Source organism: Symphalangus syndactylus, chromosome 10 (genome assembly GCF_028878055.3).
Source record: "Symphalangus syndactylus isolate Jambi chromosome 10, NHGRI_mSymSyn1-v2.1_pri, whole genome shotgun sequence".
Classification (NCBI taxonomy): Eukaryota; Metazoa; Chordata; class Mammalia; order Primates; family Hylobatidae; genus Symphalangus; species Symphalangus syndactylus.
This window is the reverse complement of record NC_072432.2, coordinates 117505839-117528822: the sequence shown is the minus strand read 5'-3', so window position 1 is coordinate 117528822 and position 22984 is coordinate 117505839. Positions and strand designations below refer to the sequence as shown.

The window sequence follows — 22984 nt, the reverse complement described above, 5'->3', positions numbered from 1 at the left end:
AAGTAAAGTAAAAAGCCCAAACATTATACAAATTATCATTTGTATTTGCAACTGACACTCCACCCAATATTCCGTTATATTTAAGGGAACCACAATCATCAGGAAGAGTTTTGATTGTCAGTTAATAACTATAGAAAAGCCCTTGTGTGTTGAGGGTTTGTGGAAGACCTAAGAAAATTTAATTTAGCTAGAAGAGACTACATTGGCTGTAAAAGGGAATTGCTGTAAAAGGGAATTGCAGTAAAATCAATTTGGGTATTCATGCACAATAATATGAAGACCATACAAATCCATATCAAAACACAGCAAATAAGTAGCAGACTTGAAAAATAAGAAAAACTTTTTTCGCTGGGTAGGCTTTTGATATATGAAAGATTTTGTTTTAGGATGCTCACTGGTAACATTTAAGGTTTCTTCACAGGCTACAGGTGGCTGTCCTTCCTCACAGTGGCACTGGAGTCCATGGCCATCCACCTGGAAGAGCAGTCAATGATATTTTCTCAAATGACTGATATAAGTTGTGTTCTGCAACTCACTTACTTTAGTGCTACCTCTACATCAAGCATACATGCACACAAGCACAAGCACGAACTTTGTATTCGTTAAACTGCCTAACAAAATCAATGATGCATAAAAATACGTAAACAAAATACAAGAAGCAGCCATCTTTGAAAACGGCCTTTGAATAAGAGCATGATACTGACAAATTCAAAGGCAGATGAACAAGACAGCATGGTTTATCTTTCCAGATAAATATATGATATATATGATAAATATGGAAACCTGATATATATATGTGTGTGTGTATTACTATATAAGTGTTACTGATTAACCCAGCTTATGAGCGATGTTAGGCACAAACTGTTAGTAATTGCTGGTATTAGTGTTAATTAATATATTATTTTGTAAAAATTATACAATGTTTGCTGATTTTCTCAAAAGCTTAACTTGACTTTGGTGTAATTTAACTATAAGATACGTTGCAATAGATTCAACTTTAAACATCAGATTTAAACTTTATACATACACGAATCACTGAATTTCTAGATAACCAGTACAATAATGAAAGCATTACTTGTAATACTGGCTGTATCTGTGTATAATAATATGTGGTTTGGCTCCTTGGATAAATTTTGTTGATAACACATGAAAAAATGAATCCCAAATATATATTTGATTTAGAAAGCAGCAAACATACATATATACATACATATACATGCACATATAGGCTGGGGAATAAAGTAAATATATGGCTGATAAGACATTAATTTTAAAAGCAGTCATATCTTACAGGATTTTCATGGCACTGAGAGGGGCAATTGGTTGAGATATAGACCTTTTCCATGTTTAGACATTCACCATTGTTGCACACCTAGAAATGAAGTAACCAAGCGTGAATTAAAATGACTTAACAACTGATGTGAAATTGTAATTTCATGTAATGCATGTGAAGTGCACAATTTTGCATGCAATTTACACATGAAAAATTTCAATTTACATGATTTAATTATAAGTTATGTAATTTTTCCTACTGTAAAATTCCACATGTAGTATCTTCTGTGGATAGAGAAATCCTCTATAGATGATTGAGGTATGTACTATACATGCAAAGAAATATTTTAAACTCATTAGTTATTAAAATGTTTATGTTCTGAGTAATTACTTCAGCGTTAATCTGTCAAAGATTCTACAACTGTAATTGCAGCAGTTTCTTTTGTTTCAGTGAAGTTTTTCTTTTGATTTGGTTTAGCAATGTATGTTTATTATATCATGATGGTCATTTTATTAATATCAATTAATCTTATTTGTGTTTAATATTTTTGCTTTAAATTTTCCTTTCTCTTGGTAAATTTGATCACCAAAATATTATTGGTTTTGTTATTTTTGATCTTTGCCTGATTCATCCTTATTCAATTTATTTAATTTTTAAATGTTATTTTAAATTTTATTTATAATTAAACATTTATTGCCACCAGTTCAAAGATTATATTTACATTTTCTGTAGGGAGAACTTAATACATCTATATTTATTGGAATAAGTGATATATACACTCTTACTCCTTTCATTTTATTTACTTGATTTCCAACATTAGACATTGTAGCTTACCTTTTACTATATTTATCACTTTTATTCAGCTATTGTTTTCTCTAATTTGAAAGCTATATATGCTAATTTCTAAAGATTGATTTGGTTTACATTAATATATTTGAATCTAAATAATTCTATCATTTTCAAGAAAAAAATCAACATTAACTCCTCCTTCTGTAAGATAAGAAATTTATCATGTTTTTACTTCTTTCCTCTTTCTCTCAATTCAAGTTTTTGATTGAGTAAATCAGATACTACATTGTCAAAATTATTATTCCTGAGATTTTTTACATCACTGTAATAAAAATATTATAATTAATAACTAGAATTTACTCAAAAGTCTTAGGGATTTTGTTGCTTGCGATCATTTCTTTCATATCCTATCTCATTTTACCTTCTAAATTTAAATTTATTTCTCTCTTGGCTGGAATACGTTCTTGACTATTTTTCTTTTCGAAAAATAGGTGCAGTCTGTATATTACAATATATTTTATTAGTTATAATATGTGTAAGAGTGTCATTGTATTGCTTTTCTGTCTGAATAAAAACTTGGCTGTAAATATAGTTTTAGGGTCCCAACGATTATGTTCCCCAAAGCTCTGTAGATGTTGCTCCATTGTCTTCTGGATACCTGTTGCAGAGAAGTATTATGGTAACCTGATATCTCTTTCTGTAGCAAATTAATGACCTTTTCTCTTTTGTGCTTATGGCATGTATTCTTTATTTTTGACATTCAAGGCATGAGGGTAAGTAAAAGCCTTCATCTCTTTCTATAAATTTTTCCTGGTACTAAGTGAATTTTTTCATACATTCTTCAGATTAGGGACACATTATGATTATTTCATTAATTGTATTTTCACCTCTCGTGTTTTTTTTAAATTTAGAATTCATACTAAATCTGTAATGAATTTTTTAGAACTCTATTTCCTGGTTTTATTTACTTTCTTTGAGTTTTAACATTCCTTTATGTTATTGTGTTAAGAAGTTTAGCTTCTAACTTAGTGATTTTTTTTGTAATATCCATTCAGTGGTTTACTGCCCACATTACATATAAACCAGTAATCATGTTTTGTACTTTGAAGGCAATGCTCTTTGATCTCAAATTATACTTTTTTATATAGGTTTAATATCTTTTAAAATTTCATTCAAAAAATTTTTCTTGATAAAAGAGGAAATCTTTCAACATTATATTAGTTCGTTTTCATGCTGCTGATAAAGACATACATGAGACTGGGCAATCAACAAAAGAAAGAGATTTAATTGAACTTACAGTTCCACATGGCTGGGGAAGTCTCGTAATCTTGGTGGAAAGCAAGGAGGAGCAAGTCACATCTTACATGGATGGCAGCAGGCAAAGAGAGAGCTTGTGCAGGAAAATCCCCTCTTATAATAACCATCAGATCTCATGAGACTTACTATCAGGAGAACAGCATGGAAAAGACCTGCTCTCATGATTCACTTACCTCCCAGTGGGTCCCACCCACAAAGTGTGGGAATTCAGGACGAGATTTGGGTGGAGACACAGCCAAACTACATCATTCCGTCCCTGGACCCTCCCAAATCTCATGTCCTCACATTTTAAAACCAATCATGCCTTCCCAACAGTCCCCCAGAGTCTTAACTCATTTCAGCATTAACTCAGAAGTCCACAGTCCAAAGTCTCATTCAATACAAGGCAAGGCCCTTCCACCTAAAATCCTGTAAAATCAAAAAGCAAGTTACTTACTTCCTGGATACAATGGGGGTACAGGCATTGGATGAATACAGCCATTCCAAATGGGAGAAATTGGCCAAAACAAAGGGGCTAATAGGCCCCATGCAAGTCTGAATCCAGTAGGGCAGTCAAATCTTAAAGCTCCAAAATGATCTCCTTTGATTCCATGTCTCACATCCAGATCACACTGATGCAAGAGGTGGGTTCCCATAGTCTTGAGCAGCTCTGCCTCTGTGGTTTTGCAGGGTACAGCGTCCCTTCTGGCTGCTTCCATGGGCTGGCATTGAGTGTTTGCAGCTTTTCCAGGTGCACAGTGCAAGCTGTGGTTGGATCTACCATTCCGGGATCTGGAGGACATTGGCCCTCTTCTTACAGCTCCACTAGGCAGTGCCTCAGCAAGGACTCTGTGTGGGGGAATCCGACCCTACATTTCCCATCTACACTGCCCTAGCAGAGATTCTCCATGAGGGCCCTGCCCCTGCATCAAACTTTTGCCTGGGCATCCAGGCATTTCCATACATCGTCTGAAATCTAGTCTGAGGTTCCCAAACCTCAATTCTTGACTTCTGTGCACCTGCAGTCTCAACACCACATGGAGGCTGCCAAGGCCTGGGGCTTCCACCCTCTGAAGCAACAGCCCAAGCTGTACCTTAGAGCCTTTTAGTCCCAGCTGGAGTGGCTGGGACTCAGGGCACCAAGTCTCTAGACTGCACACAGCACACAGCACGGGGACCCTGGGCCTGGCCCACTAAACCATTTTCTCCTAGGCCTCTGGGCCTGTGACAGGAGGGGCTGCCATGAAGACCTGTGACATGCTCTGGAGACATTTTTCCCATTGTCTTTGGGATTAACATTTGGCTTCTCATTACTTATGCAGATATCTGCAGCCAGCTTCAATTTCTCCTCAGAAAATGGGTTTTTCTTTTCTATCACATTGTCAGGCTGCAAATTTTTTGGACTTTTATGCTCTGCTTCCCTTATAAAACTGAATGCCTTTAACAGCACCCAAGTCACCTATTGAATGCTTTGCTGCTTAGAAATTTCTTCCACCAGATACCCTAAATCATCTCTCTTCAGTTCACAGTTCCACAAATCTCTAGAGCAGGGGCAAAATGCTACCAGTCTCTTTGCTAAAACATAACAAGAGTCATCTTTGCTCCTCTTTCACCTTACATTCACCTTTACTTGAAATGGCAATTGAGATTGAGTAATTTTTATTTTTTTCTTTACATTCATTGACTCTTCTGTTCCCTCCATTCTTCTGTTGAACTCATTCACTGAATTTTTTTATTCCAGCATTGTAATTTTTCAGTTCTAAAATTTCCATTTGGCTCTTATATTTTATACATCTTTTCTGGAAGTTTGTTATTTTGCTGAGACCTTCTACTTTTTTCATTTATTGCAAGCGTGTGCATAATTGTTCACTGAAGCATTTTTATAAAGGCTGCTTTAAATTCCTTGTCAGGTAATTCAACATATGTGTCACCTTGTTGTTGCATCTAGAGATTGTCTTTTGTCATTTCAATTGAGATTTCCCTGGTTCTTTGTTTGAAGAGTGACTCATTTGTATTCTGGATACTCTGGGGACTATGAGCTGTAGGATCTTATTCAAATCTGTTGTTTTAGCAGATCTTCTCTAAAACCATTCCTGTTATGGAAGAGAATCACTGCCTCACTCATGCCAGCTGGGGTGGAAACCCAGCTTCCTCACATACTTTCATGACACTGGGGTTGGAAGAATTCATCACCACTGAGCTGTGGTGAATGTCCTGACTCCCCATAAGCCTCCACTAAAACCCTGTCTGGAGCCAGGGCATCTGTTAGAGCTGGAAGAAAATGGAAGTCTAGGCTTCCCACTTGATCCTTGCTGATGTAGGAGGAGTCAGACCACAGAATTTTTCCCTGCTGTTTGGTTGGAGTGGGGCAATTATTACCAAAATGTTTTCCGTCTCGTTAGCCTACTCCTTTTCTTGTCCTTTGGTTTTAGAGAAGCCCTGCTAAAACAACGGATTTGAATAAGGTCCCATAGCTCGTAGTCTAAACATAGCATATCAATGCCAAAAAGAAGATTTTTTTTCACTCACATCATTGTGATACCTACATAGACTGGCATTAACTATGCATGAATTTCCTCATTAGAATTTGGCTGAAGAACTGGCACCACTGTGATGGATGTACTTCTGCCCTAAGCCTTCTCTTGAAGGAATAAGCTCTCTATGTGGAGTGCATGGTCACAATGTACTTAGGAGATGGAGATGGATTCCTTCACAACTGCCTTTCTAACAGCCCCTTTCTTCAGTTCTTGCCACTCCTAAAGTATCTCAGGCTGGTTTTTCATATCTGAGGTGAATAGCAAATCTTTTGGTATTTTCTTCAACCTGAGGCTTCACACTTTGTCATGTTGAATATCTTTGAATTTTTTAGCTTGTGGTTAGCATACATACCTTAATTTTCACAAACATAGATTTCTTAGCACGTCGATATTCATTTAATGATTTTAATGGGAAGTAGGATAGTTAAATATATAGACTCAAAACGTAAGTCTCTATTAAATATTTAGTTCTAATTCTTTTTTTACATTCTGAACTTTGGTTTTCCAATGTATTTCTCTATCACACTGTACAAATGTCACTGTAATATTTTTGGTGATAGTGTAGAGAGAGAAGGGAAGACATATCACATAGAGAAACTACTCAGTTTCAAATAGCTGATTTTAGGGGTAAAATATCATGTGTTTTCCATATATTCTTTATGAGCCAGCTATTGTTTAGAGTATGCATTCTAATATTGTCATCTTGCCATAAAAAACTCTTTCAAATTTAGCCCCATTCTGTCTTCTCTTCAATTTCATCTTTTGCCATTTAACCCAAAGGTCAAGCCACTCTGAAATTGCTGGTTATCTGAATTATGCCATACACTTTGTACCTTTACATATTGTGCAGGCATTTTTTGCTAAAATGTCTTCTCTCATTTCCTGTGTGTTAAAATGTTCAAGTAAAAGCTGAAATGTTACTCATTTAAGATGCCATTTCATCTTCTCTGAGCAAAGTCAGCCACTTTTCCTTTCGACATCAATGTACATTGGTCACACCACTAAGAAAGCAATTTGTTGAACTGTAATCATTTAATTTTTACTGTATGAAATTCTCATGTATGCTTACCTTTAGTGTACAGTCAGTGGCACCATAGTATATGGCTAGTAAATATGAGTGAATGAATAAAATAAATGAAGATGTAAGGCTACTTTATAGTCACATTAATTAGAAAAATCCACGTCTATAATTTCATTAGATATCCACTGTAAGTTTTACTAATTAAGCACATTTGTAACAATTATGTGTCATTTGGCATGACTAAAATTAGGCAAAATGGATGTTTATTACAGTGTTATTGCTACTCTGCTCCTCATTAAAAAAATACTTGTCAATATTTTCTTCCTTTTCCATATCTAGACCTCTTTGGAACCAATTACAGTATCCAGTAATGTTTTTAAAGGATTGAACTAAGAAGTTTTAATAAAACAAAGGGCTTTTGTCTTACCATTCCATCTCCACATTTTGTTCCTGACGCCACCAGGCCAATGTCTGTAGAATCATGGTATAAAAAAATGGTTTTGCATTGGACAGTAGCATTCTGCAGGGGATCCTTAAGGTGATAGGTCTTGTCTTCTCCAAGGAGAGAGGAAAGCTCCCCTCCAGTGCAGTAGATCTTTCCACATCTGAGATCTCTGAAGGAAAGAGAGAATATTCAAACTTGGAACTAGAAATACAATTTTTGAAACTAGGCTGGCAATGAAGCCTCCCGGTCACTCTTTTTCTAGTTCCAGGTTTCTCACCAAGTTAAGGAGGCTGGAATGGGCAGAGAAAACCATTGAGCAAAGTCTTGGCCCTGGGAACTGAGATGAGTCCGTAAAAAATGTAAAATGATAGTATTTCTTTTGGATTTCCCTGTGAACCCCACAAATCAATACTGGCTTAAGTTTACAGGGGAATTTTTTTATTAGTAATTTGAATTAGCATAATTTTGATCAGGACAGCAAAATTTCCTTCTTATTTCCCTCTTCTCCCGGTCTCAGTAAAAAGAGGTTAACAGGTCTGGGGACAGGAGCCATTCTGATTTTGACAAAGTGCTGTAAGAAGGCAAATTACTTTTTTTCCACAGGGCACTTACTTCTCCTCACAGGGAAGAAATCTGTTTTCCTTGTTTTTGCAGTATCCAAATTTATTTCCTTCTGTATTCATCTTGTAGCAGATATCATGACTCTCTATTGCCTCTGGGGTAAAAAATGGTATAAAAGTAAAACAATAAAAGCATGACTATCATGAATCATAAAGACCTTATTTTTCTAATGTAATTAAACTTTCAGAATCATGTCATAGTGAAGTAGAATGGAATAAATTATTTAAAAACTATCCTATTGCCTCAGGAGAATATTTTAGGCTGGAGATATAAAACAGTAACAAATATACATAGCTCATATACTGAGATAGTTAATATTAGACTTAAGATCAACTAATATGACAGGTAATATCCAGAGAAATGCTAAGCAATATCTTGGAATAATGCCACAAATGACATTATATCTGATCTTGACCCAATTCCTACAGGGCAATAACAGAGCAATACAGGCCACCATCTGTGTGAATACTTCACTGTGATTATCTCTCACCATCATGAAATAGTTCAGAGCACTGATCCTCACGAGTTGGACATTTCCCCATGAAACAGTAGCCTTCTGAGTTCTTGCAAGGAAATCCATTGACTCTGAACTGGTCCTTAGGACATGCAGGCGAGTGGCCAGTGCACATCTCAGGAAAATCACATTCATCTTTTGCCGGTCTGCAGATGGACCCTGCTTTTTTTATCTGTTGAGGAAAAACAAAGAGACTAAATCCTGGATACATTTAGGTAGATAAGGTTTCATAAGTAGACAGAAAGTTGACCCATTCATCTAAGAAAGGTTTTAAGGATGGATCATAGCTTCCTTCTCCATTCCACCAAGAATCATTATCATTTGTAAATGTGTTGGCACTCATGTGATTTTAAGAATGATAAAATGATGTTTTTGAAAGTTGGTATTAGAACAGCCTTAGGGAGAGTTGGGATATACATCAAATGAAGAAACGGGCAGGTGTTCTCATTTATCTTGTCTTTTCTTTGTTCCAAGGGATCCAGTACATACCCTGCCTACCCCCTACCCACCTCAAACTGGGAACCCCTGCTTATAATGAGGAAATCTCCAGTCCCAATAAACCAGATTCCTACATATGAACTGGAGAAAAATACCCTTGCTTTCACTGCTGGAGGGAACTGCATAGAGATATTCTCTCATTCAGCCATTCAATATGAACTTAATTATGCTGGGTTCTCGATGAATTTGAAGATGCATAAGATATGTTTGTTTTCTTTGTGAATTCACAATAAAGTTGAGTGAAAGAAGTGTCAATAAACTCTTGGACAGAGCCACTGGGGTTTCTGGTTGTCTTCCTCAGGAACGTTTCTCCACCTCACTAGCCACTACCACTTTCCAATGCTAATATAACCCCTTTCCCTTTTAGCTCACCCTTGAGATTTCAACTATCCTCCCAGATGAGGTTAAACCGATTGGTGATTATTTACAAAGGAGCAAGAATAGAGCTGGTCATGTGACTTCCCTCCTAAACCTCCAATTGCTACTTGATGTTTCTCCACTACTCAGGCCATAGCACAGCCCAATGCTCAGATGTTGGAGCATCTCACAAGAATCTCTGTTGGGTACTTGCAAGCCTAGCTTCATTCTAGTCAGTGGTGCAGGGCTGTCCAGTGGTTAGATAAATCTTGGATCCTACATATTAAACTGCAAAAAAAACCTTCTCCTGGCACACGACCTTACCTGACAAGATTCACAGCATTCTCCTTCTGCACAAGTAAATCCTGGCTTCAGTATACATGTGTGTGCATCACAGCAAGGATTAGTACACTCCTGGCAATAACCACAAAAGAGAGATGAGAAATTGGTATGTACTTTGACTCCTGTTTGAAGAATTAATTAGTTGTGCTTCTGTGGATTCTGTTAGAGTTAAACACTAATGCATGATTGTTGGCTGTGGTGCATACATAAAGATTACTGTTTAGAACTGGTATTTGGGACTTTTACTATTTCTCCTTCTCTCATGCTGTTTGGTACACTACAGGTAATGGATTCTCACTGACAGAGAGTCCAACATTTATCATCTTCAATTATCCTAATGATCTCCATTTCCTTGAAGGGTCTTACTGCTTCCCTGTACTGAAGTGTGATGTGAGACTATTCAACTGCTGAATATCTGATTTTACCTTTTGCTCAAGCTGCCTATTATTTCAGGCTGACTTTTATTTTTTAATGTATCATTAAATAGCATCAAAATGGTAACTTATGCCCTATTTTCTCAAACAAAATTAAAACCTCAAAGAAAATGGAGTGTGGCCAGATAGGGTACCTCATGTGTTAGAATGAATCCATGGAACCATTCCAAAGAATGCATATGGACAGGAGGATCATTTTCTAAAATTAAGAGCCTCTTTGCATTTAACCTGAGACATTTGAAGACATTCTTAGAACCTTTGGACAGGTCACTGTCCCCAGTCTGATTATGGAGTCTCTAACTGCTGTCCTACTAGACCTCCTGGTATTGTGCATTATCTAGACTGTAGATACTAAAATTGTGGTCCTTGGGCCAGCAACATCAGTGTAACCTTGCAGCTAGGTAGGTGTACAGAATCTCAGAACCACTCCATACTTACTGAATCTGAGTTCACATTTTAACAGTGTCCCCTGGTGATTCATCTGCACTTATTAATTTCAGAGGCAGCTGTCTATAACACATACCTATGTGATAAGCTCTTGAAAAAATAGCTTCTATGTTGGGGAAAAGCATATTAAGAATTACTTTAAAATTTGCCTCAAGGGCTTTTCCTAAATGCTCCAGAGACCACAACTACCATAAATACATGGAACATTAGAAGGTGTCTGCTCTATTAAGAAAGAGTTTTCTATTAACAGGAACTGTCCAGCTGTGATACAGGCTAGCCTCATAAGTTAATAAATAAAACTTGATTGAGTAAGAGATTTTGTAGAGCAGATTCTGACTCTGCATGAGACGTCAGACTTAAGGACACTTATGGGCCCTTGTCACAAGCAGAACCAATTACACATAAACAAGGAAAGGTGATGGTGCTGATCTCCAGCAAGGTCATTACACATGTTTCATGACTTGATAAGAAGCCCTGGAATGAGGCTGCACCAATAATTTGTTTTATAAAATCAAAATAAAAATGGAAAGCAAAATTTTTAAAAGCTTTACAAGGAACACCACGGTTGGTTTGATTAATGGCCACATCCCTGCCTAGATTCTACCTGATCATAAATTTTGCAATTTAAAGATAGCATCATTTGCAAATACCTGAGCAGGGCCACAGTCACACTCTTCACCCTCATCCAACTTCTTGTTTCCACAAAATTGGAAATTATCAAAATTGTAAAGAAATGGAATGTTGAGCATGCATGTTGGCTTATAATCCTTCAAGTACTGGTGGTATTGGTTTTGGCTGCATTTGCTGAATTTCAGTGCAGGAATGCTAGAGATAGAATGAGGTAAAAATAAAGATTAATCATATCAATGCATAGTGGTACAGCGGCTGTGAGAATTTTATGAAGCATTTAGAAAGAACAAATGTAAATGTTTACTGTTAGAGCAGGGAAGCAACTGGGTTCTTTATTATAGAAAATATCTTTTTAAGACACAGCGAACACATGCTATTTTAGTGAAAATATCTTGGCTATCGATCCTCCAGCATATCCTTCCTGAAGCCCACATTATAGACTGGTTGTCTGTGTTTACTGCTTCCACATCCTCTTTAATTTGGTCCTCTTGAAATAACGTATGTACTTGTTTATCATCCCTACTAGATTACAAGCATCTCAAAGCAACAATTGTATCATGTGTGATTAAAAAAAAAATAAACATTAGTTAACACAGTGTCTGGCACAAAGTGGTTCTCTATAAATTTGTTAAGACAAACAGTTTATTTAATAATATACATATCCATAGGAATGTGATATCCTTCTTAACCTGAAATTTATCTCCCTTCCATCTTCCTTTTCTTTTGACTTCCTTAACATTATTATTGACATAATAATTCAATACAGTAGGACTTTAGAGTCTTGATTACATTAGACTGAGATAGTAGGACTCTGTAAAATATTACCAATTACGTAAATAATAATGTAAAGCTAAATATTAATTACTGAGTTCTTATTCTGTGCCAGTCATCACATTTAGTTGTGTTAGCCACTTTACTTCATTTAATCAATGTGTGGAAGCATTGATCAACAAGAAACTTTTCTTACTATATACAATGCTTTATGTATACCTGCTCTGAAGGGATTCAAAGTTGTGCAAAACTTAGGACCTTACTGCCTGGTAATTCACAGTACAATGGGGAAGGCTGGATATTCATTTATCCTGTAACTGTTTATGGAGTGTTTAATATGTGTTTGGGACTTTTCTAGTACAGTGGTGTTATAACAGTGACCCAAAAAGACAAAACCCTCTGACCTTGTGGGACTAGCTTATATTCCAGCAGAAGAGTAAAGTTATAAATAAGCTGAACGCATGAAACAGAGAATACGCTAGATAGTAATAAGTACTAAAGAGAAGACAAAAAACAAAAGGAGTGGGAGTTGAAATGCCAGGATATATGTGTGATCTAGACCAGGTGGCCAGGGAAATCATTGGTGGGAATAACGTTTGAGTAAAGATGTGAAGGAAGACATTATAGCTTATAGAAAAGATGACAAAACAAGGCATGTAGAGTCTATTTCTCCCCTAATTGCCTTGGTAGCAATTGGTACTAATTGTTCATGGTGTACTTTTGCAATGTACCCAGAAAGAGTTTTGGGATTTCTCTCATGGTATCACTAGAGAGAGAGACTACCAGTTGGCAAGATTTAGCCCCAGAAAGAAAACTCCCGCGCCTAGTTATGGAATAGACTTTTTAGGAAATTCCATAGCTTTACAACATATCCTACAATAATGGATTTTGACTCAAAATCCACTTTTGAAACATTTTTTTTTTTTTTTTGAGACGGAGTTTTGCTCTTGTTGCCCGGACTGGAGTGCAGTGGCATGGTCTCGGCTCTCTGCAACCTCCGCCTCCTGAATTCAAGCAATTCTTCTCCCAAGTAGCTGGGATTACAGGTATGCGCCACCAGCCTGGTTAATTTTGTATTTTTAGTAGAGATGGGGTTTCTCCATGTTGGCCAGGCTGGTCTCGAACTCCCGACCTCAGGTGATCCACCCGCTTCGGCCTCCCAAAGTGCTGGGATTACAGGCATGAGCCACCACACCCAGCCCACTTCTGAATTACTTAAGTGTATTCTGTACGTTATTCGAACCTCACCTTCCATCACTGTCCATCACGCATTTTCCTGAAGGACAGGTGCATGGGAACTCGTCATGCTGCATCCCAAGGTTATGCCCCAGTTGATGTGCCATTCTGTTTGCAATTATGTTTGTGTCAGGTAAAAGATCCTGATGAAAAAAAAAATTGCATTAGAAATTTTCAAGATAGCACACTGTAGTACATAGTGCTTCAAACTAGTGGTTGAAAGACCTGGCTTCTAGCTCCTAGTTAACTGGTATCTATTTAAAAAGGCACAGACTTGGTTACCTCTCTCCCCTGTACCTCGGTTTCCTTAATTATATAAGAAGCCCAAGAAAGTGACTTTTTAAGTATCTCTAGCTCTAACATCTGAAATTCTTTCTTTGTGGCATGGTGATAGTCATTGTTAAATTTATAGAAGCTCATTCTTATAAATAGTTAAAAACTATTAACTAATGTTATTATGATTTTTACCTCTTCAAAATTCATATGTTGAAGGTATAAAACTAACTTCAAGGTGATGACACTAGGAGGTGAAGTCTTTGGAAGGGGATTAAGTCATGGGGGCAGAGCCCTCATAAGTGGGATTAATGCCCTCATAAAAGAGGCTTGAACGAGATCCGTGCCCCTTCTACCAGGTCAGGACACAGCGAGAAGGTGTCAACTATGAGCCAGAGAGGGCTTCACCAGACACCGAATCTGCTAAGGACTTAATGTTGGATTTCCTAGCCTCCGAGAAATAACTTTCTATTGTTTCTTACCCATTCATTTGTGATATTTTGTTACAGCGGCTAGAATGAACTAAGATAAATATCCTACACAATATAATAAGTAATAGTGATTGTCCTCTTTGTACTAGATATCCAAATTCTATACAAATAAAAATGTGAGGTTCTTGTTTTCAGCTTATAGTCTGACATTGCACAACAATGCTATACAATCTTAAAGACGAAGTTTCTATTATGAGAAAAACTTAAATGTCAGATATTTCAAATCCATGGAAGAATTGGTTAACTTGGCTCATAGTTCCATTATATGCTTTAATTTCTATGTTAATACAAAATTAATTTCCAAAAAGAGGTGGGCTATCAGATTACTATAACGCTAATAAAACATACCTAATTTGGTCATCTCATCTTACTCATATAAAGTTTAAAATTTGTCCTGGAGTGATTATAATATCATAATCTAAGTAGCATGTATCATAGTATGAGTAGCAATAATCTAACAGCATATATCAGATGAAATTGACTCTGTGATCCAAAACTTATGTTACTGAAATAGCATAGGAAAATCTATAAGCACAAAATAACTATATAATAAGTAAGTCATGTGGTCATTTAAATAAGTACTAGCTTTGAAGTTTTTTATCTTAATACCAGACAAGGCATAGCAACAACTAGGCGCGACATAAAGGAAATAAATAGAAACCTTCGTGTTTTCAAGAATCTCTCAGATGGGGTTACTTGGACAACATTTACTAGAAGCTTAGAGACTTTGGAAAGGATCACATAAAAAAAAGGGAGTCAACAGTTTTTAGGTCTTATGCTTTCTAAAAATGAATTGAAAGGTCGTCTTGATATGATATATGAAGTGGTTTATGTGCCTTATTATCAGCACAAGAACAATTATCCTCACTTGCTAAATGAGCCATCAACTTTTGTGTGCATTATTTGTCCTTATAAGTAGCTATATTTCATATGCAAAAGAGCTTTACTAGTCATTGCATGCTGATCTGTGGTATACCATCCGTTTAAACTGAACAAAACGGGTTTACCTTCAATATGTATAATTTCTTAATAAAACATTTTTATTCATTTAATAAAGAAAACATAACAGTCTGTTCATGACATATCTTAGTGAGTATATATGACAAAATGCACACATAATCTCTTTCCATGGAACCCAGGACATTACAACAATTTTATTCAAACATTATTAAGTAATATAAATAAAACACAGCTCACCTTAATGATACTGGTGGAATAATAGGGCAGGCACATACCCCCTGGATAAGAAATTCCTTGCACGTGTGAGTAGAGCCACTTCCCACTATGAAAAAGATGCAAAAATACTCTTCAATCTGAGTTAGTAGTTTAATTAACACAAAGATCAAATTGCAGTGAACCCCAACAATGCCAATGCTTTTGCATGTGAAAATGCCTTCTTATTTCTGGAGTTTTGGAATTGAGGCTGACCTTAATTGATATTGAGCTCATCTTTAACCTGTGGGATATTAGAGGCATTGAAAAAGCCAGTGCATTTGGGAGGCCGAGGCGGGTGGATCACGAGGTCAAGAGATCGAGACCATCCTGGCCATCATGGTGAAACCCCATCTCTACTAAAAATACAAAAATCAGCTGGGCATGGTGGTGCACACCTGTAGTCCCAGGTACTTGGGAGGCTGAGGTAGGAGAATCACCTGAGCCCGAGAGGCGGAGGTTGCAGTGAACTGAGATCGCGCCACTGCTCTCCAGGACACAGAGCGAGGCTCTACCTCAATAATAATAATAATAAAAAAAGCCAGTGCAATCTTACACTGAAATTGTAGAAAGGTATAAAACAAAAAACAAAAAATACAAATCAAAAAATACAATCCAAATCCCATTTTACTTGACTCTAGTCTACTCTGCCTTCAGCTTTGGATAAAACCACTTACAAGACCAGAAATTAATTAATGAAGTGTAAAAGTGTTTAGAAGGAAAAACAAAGTAACACAGTGAATGGACTTCACACCATGATTGATTAGCTACAATTGAAAAATGTTAAGACTTTTAATCAACCATAGAAACTCAGGTAGGATTTGATAGCTATAATAAAACACTTAAATGAGTTTCAGATAAAATGAGAACTGTTCTTGGATTACTTGAAAAGACAAATGTAGATATTTATATTATAGGAATCCAAATTTGATTTGATTTCAGGAATATTATTTAGAGTTGAACCACTTTAAAAAGAGCCATTGGGGCTAAAGGGTCACACCTGGAATGTAATAGAACTCAAAGACAAGAAAGGTGGTCAGATTAGATGACCCCTTTCATTTTTGATTAAGATACACTTTACCTCTTTTGATTAAGATACACTCCATTTTTCTCTTTATTATTGAAATGTTTCTCTTCCTACATATTAGGCATCAGTATTTGACTGTGCTTCTTGGAGAGACAGAATTCTGGTCTTTTTAAACTCTGGGGATATCGAGAAAACCACATGTACGGAGGGGAAGCACCAGGACAAGAATAATCTCGTGTCCTCTCATGGTTGCCTGAAATCAAGTAACACATGATAACGCCGTATATACTGTCTTGCCGCTTCTACATCTAAGTGAATACAGAAGGGCAGGTATCCAAGAAACTTAACACATAAGAAGTCCCAAATATGATGCTCAATTGGCTATTTAGTAGCATTTCACCCCATCTCCTTACTTGCAGACATCCTATTGATATGAGAAGCTACTGGTTAGAATAGGAGGTGTTCTAAAGTAGTTAAAAGTTTTCTACTTACACCCATTCAAATACTTTTGGTTTTATTTATTAAGTATTTAAAAATACATGTATAAGGAGAGGGCAAAGGAGTTAATCTTGCCCACTCTGAAGTTTATGGCGATGTTTTACTACACTCCATTCCCCATGATTTTGGGGCATGCTAATGCATGAATATTCAAGTACAAGCCAGGCACAACTGTGCCTCTGGAGATGTATGCTATGGGCCATCCCAGATATAAAAAACAGGAATTATGTTACTTTGGAGGTCTGATGCACTCTCATTAATCTGCCAAAGGACTGAATCTGACTTCCGACTACAGGTATTGGAAGCTTCAGGTTTTTGAGTTCTGACTGAAAGTCAGCATCTGAATAATAATAGAAGATTAGCAGGCTGGGTTTGCAGACCTTAGGAGAAATACCGATATTATGGGTATATAAAGTAGGAAAAGTGGGCACTATTCTAATACGGTAGCTTTAAGGGCATCAGAAGAGATGCTAAAAGATGGCATCACTCCAAAGGACTTCTTTCACAATTTAGCATTCTTTAGGATAACAGGACTGTACTAAATATTAGCTTGTATTACATTCAGTTCCATAATTACTTACCTTTTCCTCTGGGCTAAGTACTGTGCTAGGTATCTTAAATAACAAAAATGACAAAAATGGCCCGCTTTTTAAAGAAATTAAAGATTGAGTAGTCTAGACAAAGTCATGCTTTTACTTAGGAATATTAAAGCTCTGAGAGGTTTCACTTATCAGATTAGTTGTTTGTTCAATTCTGTAGTAGAGAAGATGGTATTGATGGGCTGGTCACCAGGTAGGCAGGTTTCGATGAGGGGAAATATTCAGAGAGTGAGGTGCTTTCCCATAAAGGTAGATTTTGGTAGAATATTGGAATGGTACAACATGGGAGGGTGAGAGGAGTTAGCACTGGATGCTGACAAAAAATGTGAATGGATTCTAAAAGCACTTTGCTTACCTAATGGCCTTTTTAAGTCTACCAAGGAATATGAATATATCAGATTTTTTTCTAGTATTAATATTAGAAAGAAAGATTATTAAATAGTCCACTTGAAAACTTTCTATTTATTTATTTATTGAGACAGGGTCTCACTCTGTCACTCAGGCTGGAGTGCAGTGGCACAATCACAGCTCATGTTATCCTTAACCTCCTGGATTCAAGAGATACTCCAGCCTCAGCTTCTCAAGTAGCTGGGACCACAGGTGCATGCCCCCATGCCCAGCTAATTTTTAAATTTTTTGTACAGATGGGGTCTTGCTATGTTGCCTGGGGCTGGTCTTGAACTCCTAGGCTAAAACAGTCCTTCTACTTTGGTCTCCTAAAATGTTGGGATTAAAGGTATATGCTACTGTTCCTCGCTTGGAAATTTTCTGCATAGCTACAAATAACATTTTGTCCCTGTGTACTACCCAAAGGTCAACTGCTTAAAAAGTGTTTTTTTCTGTTAATTTTTTTGTTTTCTTTTGTAATAATCCACCAAAGGTATGCAAGAAAATAGAGCAATCACCAACCTGAGTAATACAACATGATCAAAATCCTTCCTTGTTTTAAGGATCTTTTCTTGCCAAAATGAAAAATGCAATAAGGTAGTTTCTATATTTGAATATAGTTCTATTTTATCTTCATGTGTCCATATTTCAATGCCAACCAACGTCACATGGATGTTTAAGGTTTTATAAATCTGTTCAAAGAAGAAATCATTTTTCACAAAGTCATGTTGCTGGAAAGATTCTTCAATATTACTATATTCCTTTACATTTCCCCAGAAAACAGTAATTTGAACTTGTGAGGTACATAAGTAAACAATGCAAGCCTCATGTTTCAAACAGATATATCAAAATGGGACAGAATGCATTGCCCAGAATACCTGGTGAATTTTCTGGGCAATGGTGAAATTTGATCAGAAAGATCTGCCTCCTCGAACTATCATAAGTCTTACAGGCATTGTCTCAGGATGTGCTGGAAGAATTTCTTAAAGTTCTGAGTTTAGAACTGGCCTAAAAGCATAAATTTACTAATAGTGGCAGGCGGTGTGAGTGCTCCTTATGCACCTTCATACTTCAGGCCAAGTGTTCATTCTGTGGCAGGTTAGAAAGGTGGTATTGGTTTTCAAAAACTTAACTGCTGTGTTTGATCTTTATGTTTGAATTTTGTAACTATCTTTTTTTTTTTTAATCTGAGAAATGTCACTAGGGATTTCTCTAAGCAGGCAGAAATAGTTGTAGCCTATAAACCTCACACCTATTTCTACCTGCTCTGTAAACACCTGGGTGATAGGTACTTTTATGCCAGGACAAAAGCAGTTAGAGTTTATGCAGTTATTATGGGAATTTTGAGAGAAAGGACTATGTGTTGTATCAGTTTTATATTTCACAATAGTCAGTACAAGTAGGTTGAAAGAAAGTGAATGATAAACTATCAACACTGAATGAACAGAAATGGAAAGATCATTCATACAGTGTTACTAGGCAATATAACTAGTCAATAAGAAGTGTAATAATTATATAATTCCTGTAACAATAAACTTGTGTTAATATTCTACTTTTCTTAACCTACATGATATGAATATACTCAATTCCATGTGTCAGTAGAGGCCAAAAATGTCATTTCATAATCATGAGAATTAGGTGCCTTTTAAACTCTCCCGAGGTTAGACATGTAGTCAAACTCTGACCTCAAATCTACACTGGAGCCTGTGATATGCATCCTTATTCCTCTTGGCCCTGAATTTTTTGTTTGTTTGTTTGTTTGTTTTTGAGACAGGGTCTCATTCTGTCACCCAGCCTGGAGTGAAGTGGTGAAATCATAGCTCATTGCAAAGTCGAACTCCTGGGCTCAAAGGACCCTCCCACCTCAGCTTCCTGAGTAGTTGAAACTAAAGGCACACACCACTGTGCCTGGCTATTTTATTTATTTATTTATTTTTGCTGTTGTTGTTGGGACGATGTCTCACTTTGTTGCCCAGTCTAGTCTTGAACTCCTGGGCTCAGTGATTCTCCTGCCTTGACCTTCCAAAGTGTTGGGATTACAAGCATGAGCCACCACACCAGGATCTTGACCCTAATCTTAATGTGTGGTAAACTTTAGAAATCAAGTACTACATAGCAATAATTATTTTAACCTGGGATTTTCAGACCCTCTCTATTCACAAGTGGGCTTTACATTTACAAAACTACACACAAGTGCAAACAGAAATATTATTTTCATTCCGATGATGATATTTTCTTCTCATAAGAACATATAAAAGCCATGCTTTATCTGCTAAATTCTTGGATAGTTTTGGATACACACATTTGGAAGGTTGTGGAGAGTTGAACTGCTCTTTATAGTAGGGAAATAACTATGGAATCTCTGAGTTAAAAGGGGTGAAGACATAATGAAAATCAAAATAAGAAAGGACCCAGTAAAATAACGTGAGTATGGGCTCTGTGAAGGATAAAGGGCCACTAAGAAGGGATACAATGGCCAGGCACACGGGCTTTTAGACTTTGTCAGCTTAAATTGTTTGTTTTATAATGTGCTATGTAACCTCCCAATCTAAACTACAAATCTTCAGTAAAAGTTCAGCAATTTGCAACAATTTTGTATGTATGCTTACTTGAAGATGAGAAACCAAGGAGAGAGTTTGAGTCTTGAGTTGGGGTCAATGCTAGGGAAGTGATAAAAGACATAATTGCAAGATATAAGGAATGGAAGAAAACAGAAGTGACTATGAGATGTAATCATCGCACTCCACACTGTTCCTTCCTCCCTCTTACAAAAAGGCATGGGGAAAATTTTCAATTTCCACGGACATAAATTGAAACAGTTGGGAGAAGTTCTGCATCTGCCTACAATATACAAAGTTAGAAACAATGTTGCCTCTACCCTGACAAAAAGGACAAGCCAGAGAATCTAGAAAATCATATATTTTTTTCTGAATCCACCAGAGAACTGAGGCAATAGGGCCAACAAGTGTGCCTGAACCCTAAGCAAAGACAGTCTCCTTCAAGGAGAGATGGTGCCAGAGCACCTCCCTTGTGGCAGATAATGAGAAAGATGTTGAGCACCTGTTTAATGGGTAGAACGAACTGACCAAATATCATTAATGAATTGCTTCAGGGCAAGTGTGGGAGAGAAGGAGAATGCAGAGCCCTATGGAGATCCAGACACAGGGATCTCAGACCCACACACAGATTGATCTCCCTGGGCCTCCGTGGATGCCAACAACCACAGCGGGGGACAGAGAGGGAGACTCAAGATGGCTCCCTCAGTGGGGTGGGCCTGAAGAGCGGGAGAATTGCTGCTTTGCAAAAAATTATAAAATCTACCAAACTCTTTCCCTCAAGGAAGAAAAGCCTTAAACTGCCAAGGGAGCTATAGTAAATTTTTCCCCCAGAACCCAAATTAAAATGTATTACAGCTGAAGAAAAGGAAAACAAAACAAAACAAAAATAGCCTTCTACTCCTGGAGGAGAGGTGGGAAACTGTCCTGAACCCAGACCATTCAAGATCTCCTACCAATGGAGAGGAAAATGAACACTGAGAAATATTCACCCAACCACCCATGGACAGGGCTTCCCTAAGGCTGAGGTTAAATCAGGATGATAGAAAATGCTCTGGACCCCATAACTAGGCTAGAAGGCACTGAGGAACAAACAACAGGCCACTACTGAAGAAGCAGTGAGAATGTGGAGGGAGGTGCTGGCTCTCAATAAAAGCCTAAAGTTGAGAAAGGAACAGAAATATGGAGAAAAACTCCCCAACAATTCAGCACCCACCCTAAGCACAAAGTAATACCAGATGAATATGCAGTTGATAGTGCACTGCAGGTAGCAGTAGCAACAAAATCAGCTCCGTTTCTGACCAGATTAATCCAATTCCGCATGTTAATGACCTAGCAAAAGAGGAAGTGTACCATTTCAGGCATAAATACTATTTTCTTAGACATAACTGTCCTATACATACTGTCTACTATCCAATAAAACATTAAAGAACATACAAAAGAGCATGAAAAGGCAACCCACTGTTGGAGAGAAAAGAGTTGACAAAACTAAACTCGTAGATGACCCACATGTTGAAATTGTCTAACAGGAAATTTAAATTAGTTATCAATAATATGTTGAAGGCTCTAATGGAAAAGATGGATGTGATTTGCAGAATTTTAAGATGGCCCCCAAGGATTCCTGTTCCTGCACTAACACACTGTGGAATGACCTCCCTTTCAATGTGGGCAGGACTGTGACTATGATGAATTTCACTAGTATATTTAGGTTATGATACAGAACAAAGATAAAGGGAGCTTACGGCTTTTCAGATGTAATTAAGGTACCCAAATCAGAGGATTCTGAGTTGAATAACTGAACTTATTGTGGGTAGACCTAACTTAATCTTTTAAAACAAGTCTAGTAATTTGAAGCAGCAGCATTTCTCCTGCTGGCCCAAAGAAGAAACCTGCCATGTTGTGAAAGGGTCCAAGAGGGCCCCCAGTAACTGAGATGGCCCCAGCAGATGGCCAGCAAGAATTTGAGGACTTCAATCCTGTAACTGCATGAACTAAATTCTGCCAACAACAACAAGCTGAGATCCCCAGGCCTGATTTCCTCATTCTGAGATCCTGAGCAGAGAACCCAGTTATGTTGTACCCAGACTTCCTGCCTACAAAAATTGTGAGATAGTTAATGAGTATTGTTCTAAGATGCTAGGATTGTGGTAACTTGTTATGCAGTAATAAAAAATGAATATAGTGAAAAACAAGCTTGAAAAGATGAGGGAATTTCAGCAGACAGGTGGAAACTATAACAGAGAGTGAATGAAAATAGCAGAGTACATAGATAGTAGTAGCGACAAAGAATACCATTGATGAGTACATCAGTAGGCTAGACATGGGTGAGGAAAGAATCTTGTTGGCCCAACAAAAATTAGCCAAATGGAAACCCAAAGAGTTAAGAGTGAAAACCACACAGAGGAAGGTCCAAAGCTGTGGGAAAATCACAGGATCTAATATGAATATAATTGAAATACGAGAAAGAGAAGAGAGATAACAAGGCAGAAGAAATATTTGAATTTCTTTGAAATATTTGAATGGTCAATAATTTTTAAAAATAGTATAAAACAGCAAATCACAGATCCCAGAAGTTCAGAGAATCCAACACTATAAATACCACACACATACACACACACACACACACACACACTCACACACTGATGAGGGTATGCCCAAGGGACACATAGACCAGCTAAAATATTGCCCAATGGACAAAACTGAAACAATTTGAGCAACAAAATAAAGTAGT

The 22984-nt window shown here is 37.1% G+C and overlaps 1 protein-coding gene across 1 annotated transcript in view; it reads right to left on the bottom strand.

Moving 5' to 3' along the window:
- Window positions 1–22984, bottom strand: part of ADAM7 (ADAM metallopeptidase domain 7) — a 62172-nt gene that overhangs the window by 9079 nt on the left and 30109 nt on the right. The window contains exons 9-18 of the mRNA XM_055295721.2: window positions 18221–18390; window positions 15173–15257; window positions 13224–13354; window positions 11225–11399; window positions 9676–9765; window positions 8473–8668; window positions 7974–8076; window positions 7344–7530; window positions 1292–1372; window positions 396–474 (exon numbers count right to left, since the gene is read on the bottom strand). Of these exons, the coding sequence (XP_055151696.1) occupies window positions 396–474; window positions 1292–1372; window positions 7344–7530; window positions 7974–8076; window positions 8473–8668; window positions 9676–9765; window positions 11225–11399; window positions 13224–13354; window positions 15173–15257; window positions 18221–18390 (1297 nt within the window). The remainder of the gene's footprint in view (window positions 1–395; window positions 475–1291; window positions 1373–7343; window positions 7531–7973; window positions 8077–8472; window positions 8669–9675; window positions 9766–11224; window positions 11400–13223; window positions 13355–15172; window positions 15258–18220; window positions 18391–22984) is intronic.